This window comes from Notolepis coatsorum (genome assembly GCF_963971535.1).
Source record: "Notolepis coatsorum genome assembly, chromosome: 16".
Classification (NCBI taxonomy): Eukaryota; Metazoa; Chordata; class Actinopteri; order Aulopiformes; family Paralepididae; genus Notolepis; species Notolepis coatsorum.
In genome coordinates this window covers 14226292-14233640 of record NC_140180.1, presented here as the reverse complement: position 1 = coordinate 14233640, position 7349 = coordinate 14226292, and the positions used below count along the sequence as shown (strand labels likewise).

Genomic DNA, 7349 nt, shown 5'->3' with positions numbered 1-7349 from the left:
ATGCAGTACAATGAAAAGAGGGTAGGCGTCCAACCAGAGTGTGCAAATGTGGCAGTAAAGTGCAACAGCAATGTACAGGTGATTAAACTGGGTATAAAATATATAAATCAGTAGCACTTCTGAGTAATAGTGCTAATCAGATGTATGTACGTACAAAGTTGTAGTATTAATATCTACAGTGATACAGGTATAAATACAGTATGATAGTAAGTCATACTGGCCAGCAGCGTAACTAGTAAGAGTAGGTAAGGGATATGTATAGATATAGTATCTACAGATAAAAGGATAAAAGTGTAAAAGGAATATATGCAGGTATGTACAGACTGATATGGATATATATATATATATATATATATATAGTAATAATAAATATATATATTGTATATACAGCATTATTGTACATGCTATCATACAAAGTTATATGGGTAGACTATAGTATGAGGTAGGTAGTCATGATTATTATGACTACAGTGTAGAGCAGTTGCAGACAGTGAAAGCAGTATATATAATATATTATATATACAGAGTTCAAAGGTCTTGTTTTCATCTTGCTTAATTGTCAAATGTGCTCCAGAATATATACGTCTGTCTGTACAGTTATGGATGCTAGGCTTCTAAAACGGAGGAGAGAACCTAATTCCATTTCCACTCTATGAATTTATTTTGAGCAGTTTGTCCACTCCTGTTTAAATGCAAAGACGCCCCCCAAAAATAAACAGATATGACTGATTTGAGTGCAGAGCAGAACCGCCTTCCATTGATTCCTTCAGAGGGGGAGAGGGAGAATTAATTTGAGTGCAGAGCAGAACCGCCTTCCGTTGATTCCTTCGCATTGATTGTTTCTGAACTTTTGCGAGACGTGGAAAACAAACGCTGGAACTATCTCTGTTTTCTCCCCCTCTTTGCATTACTAGGAGCTTGTAGTCTGTGGTCGTGCAGACATACTTATATGTCATAACATACTGTATGAAATATGCTGAAGGCAACGCCTACTGTGTAAAGGACTAAGTGTATATATCGTACATATGGTATCTTTCCCCCTTAATTATCCTTTTATAGCATTTTGTTTTCAAAAAGGTTTTGAATGTTATTTGATTTTTTTCCTCCCAGGGCTCTACAGTGCGACCATTTTACTCTCATTTGCCCCTAAGAATATGTGTGTGCGAACCGGAAAAATAAATTACTCGCACAGTGTGCGAGTGAAGTTTACAACCTCAGTCGTGCTTTTTTCTCTCCGCTGCTAATCGTTCAAAAACTACAAGTCCCACATTGCACTCAAGCCAACGGTCCAATCACAGTCGAGTGACATGACTGGTTTCAAGGGAAAGAAAGGAAATGACCAATCGGAAGCTCTCATTTGCTTTTTTACTTCCGGAAAGTCCGCCATTGCGCTATGCGAGACTTTTCCGAGACAGTAACATTAAGTTAACACTTTAATCGCCAAGGACGCCTAAACTCGTCATTCCCCGCCATGCTAATTCTGCCAATGACGCCGTACCACGTCATTGAGATCAATATTTCAAAAATCTGTGATCGCAATCATATTTCTCCCCCGGAGACTTGAGATCTACTGTTGATCCCCTCTCAACTCTCCAACGGTTCAAGAGCGCCATCTGGTGGCCGATCGGCGGATCGCCCAAACCGGAAACCGGAAACGGAAACTGGTGCTCATCCAAATTCGGTCCGATCACTCGCTATAGGTGCCGGGACTCGAGCGCGACACAATGGATAGTGATCCGTTACCAATAACTCGATAAACAACATGATTTGGACGTATATACTATTATACAACCTGGAGATGGATCGCATATTTCAACATCCCATAATAGGAATATTTTAGCTCCACGCTCATCGCCCAACGCTACGAGGAAGCTGCGGTGAGTTTCAGCGTTTTTTTTACCGTGTTCGATACAAACTGCTCTAATGATCATATCACCCACACTAGATGAATCATCTAACGTTGACCACGGAATTATAAACGACCCCCCCCCCCCCCCCCATCCGGTCAACATCAGATGATAAGTAGTAACTTCTAGAAGCACGGCCATTTGAATTTTTTTTATCTCGCGCAGATCGCTATCAAACAGTATTTGATCATCAATATAATGCATTTAGGGCTATAAATCACGTTCTGGAGAATGCTGCAGAAAACGATAAAAACATATTTATACTTTAGACCGTATTTTAGTATGAATATGTGAATGAAAAAGTATAACGTTTCTACGTCCTGAACGATAGATAATTGACGTTGAATGGGCCATAGTAATGTCAATTTAGCAATACAATTTAAAAAGTTATAGCCCTGCAAAGAAGGGGAACTTCTCCATAGACAAATAGAGCTGGCAGAGGATGGTATAATGATGTACATAAGCCTGGCGAAGAAAGTGTTAATGAACTTATTCTAGTCTTACCAATAGCAATAGATTTTAGAACACCTAGATTTATCGATAGCAATAGTAATATAACGTTAATGCAACAAAACTAATGCCTTGCTTTGTTAATCATAACGTTGATGCAGTAGCGTATGTCGTTGTGTTGGCTGAGAATAACATAACACTGTGTACACATTCAAATTGCGATTATAATCGATTCTAACATTTTCAAATCGATGCAGTTGAATTTTCCCCTTAGGATCGATGCATTGCGATGCATTGTTACACCCCTACACCAAAGTCACTGGCCCACTGTGTGTGTGTGTGTATGTGTGTGTGCTAACTTGGCTAGCGTTATCAACAGCAGAGGTGGGTGCAAGCGGTGTGACGTAATTGGCAGAATCGACTGTCAATCAATGGTCTACCTGACACGCAAACTGATTGATTGATTGATTGATTGATTGAAAACTTTAACAGATTGCAGAATGGGTACAGTACAGCTCAATACATACAATTGTTAAGGGGATGCAGACCAAAGAAAGACTTTCGTCTGGTTTACATCAGGGTCCCCCATTTTCAATTCATCATAACATATATGACATACACGACATACAGATAGACGGTACTGCTACATCTATACATATGACATACCAGATTTGCAAATACAGTACTGTTTGTGGTACAAAAAGAGTCTAGAAAAGAGAGTATATACATTTGACGTAGAAACTGTACATTGGAGGAGGTTGGGTGGGGAGGGGCTGTACATTGGAGGTGGTTGGATGGGTGGGGGGGGGGGGGGGGGGTGAACTCATAAACGATGTTTCTGTACTGGATTTCAATAGGCAACCCTGAAAAGATTATTTTTCTAGAAGAGCAACACTAGCCAAAACATAGGCATTGTATGCATAAAAGGGGCAAAAGCTAAAGTTAAGTGACTGTTACTTTTGTAGCAGTTGTTCAATGTCACTGCCTTTTTTATTAGGCCTAGTTGTTGGCTACAACTTTGCCACAGTAGGCATTAACCACTTAATAGTTAAAATGTCTGTGTCCCATTCCCGTTTGCACACGCAGACACACACACACACACACACAGTGGGCCAATGACTTTGGTGGTATGTGCTATTGCCAGTGATGTACCTGAACGCGTTCAATGAACGATCGTTCATGAACGCGTTCGTATTTTGGGCGAACTTGAACTGAACGTACTGTATATCCGCTAAATGAACGTAATTGAGAACACGTTCATTCTCAGCCCTGTGTAACGGAGTTCAAAAGTGCGTTCATTCTGAGCACTCTATTATAACGGCGTTCAAAGATGTGCCATATTTCATAATGCATTTCAGCCGAAAACTCAGTTAAAACACTGTAAACAGGCTTAAATATTATGCGTAAAACCACCCGATCTGGCAACCAGCCTGTCACCCCCTGCTACGTCATCAGACTCCTCCTCACAACAAGCAGTGGAACAGGAATCTGCGCGCAGATTAGAAGCCGAGAGCTGCAGCAGCAGCAGCACTCGCTCAGTCGGAGTCAGACTCTCTACCTCTAGACATCACGTCGGCGTATGCATTTAAAAGAGTTTACAATTCAAACTATTTGATAAACTTCTACTTTCAGCCCGAAAATGCATTCTGATAAACTGGATTAAGGATAAGCCTCCATTTTTACAAATGTGGTATAGAGGGATCTTCGGTGTGCTCCTACCCCATGAAAGACACTGTGCAATGCATAGAGTCAACAACGCTTCCTTTCAGGATGTGTGGGCCCCACTATTAGACTATTTTCCTGCTGAAATGTATCGGATCCTTCTAAAGGCCCAGTGCCCCATTGTATGGACAGACCTAGGATAGGAAAAAATAAATATATGTATGTCTACATGTGAATGCGCTCGAGGCAAGTGCAATACTGTACAGTGCCTGCCTTGGTCTGCTTTCCTTTTTGCTTGTTTTTCTTTTTGTTTTGTTTTTGCTTGCTTATGGTGTGGATGATGGCATAGAGATGAACTGGAGGACCCCCCCCCCCTTGTCCCAATGTGTGTTTTTGTAATGTAAGTAACTGTACGTGAAAAATCTATAATATTTTTTTTTTAAAGAACTAAATTAGTTCATTTTTGAAACCATGAACTTTAGTTCAACATTTAGAATTATGAACTATGAACTGAACTAGTTCATTTAAAAAAATTTGAACTGTGAACTGAACTAGTTCATGTAGAAAGTGAACTTTCCCAACACTGGCTATTGCACAGATGTGTGTCCCGTTCGCGTGTAGCTTTATGCCAAGCAAGCAGTGCAAAAATTTACCGTAGTGGCGTGCAGTAATGCGCCTTTCATTTTCCGCCGCCCAGCGCCCAGGTCGCGCGGAAATAGGCTGTCTATTGCCATTCTCTTTGACAAACTCTAACCTTAACCAGCTCCTTAACAGCGCCTAAACTTAACCGTTCTAACCTTAACCAACTCCGAAACAATGCCTAACCTTAACCTTAACCTTAACCATGCCTAACCTTAACCATAGAAATTATATTGCCATTCTCTTTGACAAACTCTAACCTTAACCAGCTCCTTAACAGCGCCTAAACTTAACCGTTCTAACCTTAACCAACTCCGAAACAATGCCTAACCTTAACCTTAACCTTAACCATGCCTAACCTTAACCGGCGAAAGAATACACGTTAAAAAAAAATCACGTTAAAAAATATTTTCGATGGGATTCGAACTCGCCAGCAAACGAGCCATAGGATCCACAGCCATGTGGCCTTGCCAATTGAGCTATTTCTAGATACTGAATAAGGGGCGGTGACTTATATATATTGAGCTCCGCTCGTGTCGAACCAAGGCGGGATCTCATGCGCATGCGCGGGCACCTCGCGCGAGCACGCCGGCGCACGCACGCACCTGAGCGAGCACGCCGCCGCCGGTGCACGCACGGTAGCATTTGTCTAAGCGGGGCCTGAAAAGAAGGGCGCTTTACCGCACTGGCGTGCGGTGACGAATGCGGAAGCATTTTTGCACTGCTTGCTTGGCATTAAGGAAAACGCGTCCCGTTCCCGTTTGCACACCCACGCACAGTACAAATATAAAATATAAAAAATTTAAAATAAACTCTGTTAGTTGAAATATTTTCACTGTGCTCCTAAATATTTTTGTGTGCTCCAAAATTTCTTTGTGTGCTCCTAAATGCCTTGGGAAAAAGGTTAGCGTAGAGCCCTGCCTCCTGTACCCTATTCTTGTATGTCTTCCACCACCCCCTCATATCTCTCTCTCTCTGTCTCTCTCTATCTCTCTCTCTCTCTCTCTCTCTCTATCTCTGTCACAATGGTGGAACGAACCTCCCACCACAGTCAGGACAGCTGAGATTTCCCGCCGTTGACTTAAAACACACTTCTTCAATCAATATCTGAAATTAATTATTTGACTATTATGCACTTTTCTACTAAGGAATCTACCTTGCCTATATTACTACCTACCTACTAATGCTAGTAATATATCTTTACTACTATGCACTCAAGACCGTAGCGCTCAAGTTCAACACTGTTCGTCGAACAATCTCACTTCCCCTTTTAGCGGCCAGAGTTGTACCCTTCCTTCCTGCTGACCTGTCGGGTACACAACTTCTAAGTCGATTTGGATAAAAAGCGTTCTGCTAAACGACTAAAACATGAACGTCTCTCCCTCCCTCCCTCCCTCCCTCAGACCCAGGGGTTCCTCAGGGACCACTACCGGGACCACAACATCGAGCTGTCCAAGCTGCTCTACCGGATGGGTCAGCCGCTGCCCGGCTGGCTGCGAGAGGAGCTGGTCCACAGCAGGTAGCGGTGCCGCGCGCGGGGGAGGAGACCACACGGCTCAACAGACTGACCTGCCGCTCGCTCGCACGCCTCCCTCCCACCCTCCCTCCCTGGCAGGGCGGGGGACGGGGAGCACCCTGGCCGAACTCCCTAACGGAAGCTGAAGGGCTGGATATTACTCCCCCTGCAGGTTCCTCCAAGTGGCTTTTAGTAGAGAGAGAGAGAGAGATCTGAGATGCATCGATCGAAATCGGAGGTTTAACCGTGGAGGGGGGGGGGGGTACTGTGTACCAGCTGAGGGAGATCTTCCCAAGACGGATGGAGAAGGGGGGGGGGGGTGGAAGGGAGGAAGAGAAGAGGGTAATAATGGTAACTAAACTTTGGCATCGAGCCTACAACGCGGCCTCCCCTCTTCTCTTTTTTCTCGAGATGCCCCCCTGCTCGGGGGCACACGGAGACCCCACCCGCCCCGCAGGACCGTACCGCGGTTTGAAGAAGAGCGAGGCTGGAGAGAGGCACACCGACGTACGGCATTCAAATCGAACGGTAATCCACCTACTCCTCCCCTTCCGCGCGGACCCTTCTTTTTCGTCTTCAACCACGAACTCGGGATCTTCGACTTTAAACGTCGGGACAGGGGCGAGAGAGACCCGGCTTCTCTTGAATGTGTCTTGGGAGAGAGAGAGAGAGAGAGAGAGCCGGAGTATTTGAACGCTTGTAAAACTCGACGACCTCACCGCGTCTTCCCCCGAACGGGAGTTGGACCGCGGACCTCACTGAGACACGTTTAGTACTTGACGGATAGAGCAGCAGTAGTTGCAGGTGTCTTATGGATCATATGGGTGATCGGGGGGGGGGGGGGGCAGGGGTTTCCCACCTGTTTGCGGTGGTGGTGGGAGGGGGGGGGGGGGGGGGGGTAAGATACGCATAAAGGAACAGCAGAAAGAACTCTATAAAATACCAAACTCGGAACGCTGTTGATGTGTTGTTCTATCACCTCGGGAAATCTCTTTATTTGTGGCGGGTCTGTGTCTGATGTTGGGTTGGGCCGCCACAAATAAGATTTATTATGTATGGGAATCACTTGCAGGAGGATTGCTCTCAGGCTGCATGGTGTAGCCTTATCCAAAAGGCCTTTGGTAGACTTCTAGTTAATGCATTTACAAGTGCCAGGACAGAATCTTCAACAAAAA

General features: G+C 44.3%; 1 protein-coding gene across 1 annotated transcript in view; it reads left to right on the top strand.

Moving 5' to 3' along the window:
* LOC311242851 (bifunctional heparan sulfate N-deacetylase/N-sulfotransferase 1-like) overlaps positions 1-6407 on the top strand; it is a 75963-nt gene extending 69556 nt beyond the window's left edge. The window contains 1 exon segment of the mRNA XM_084331906.1: positions 6062-6407. Within this exon segment, the coding sequence (XP_084188032.1) occupies positions 6062-6181 (120 nt within the window). The 3' untranslated portion in view covers positions 6182-6407.
* The last annotated feature ends 942 nt before the right edge of the window (positions 6408-7349 follow it).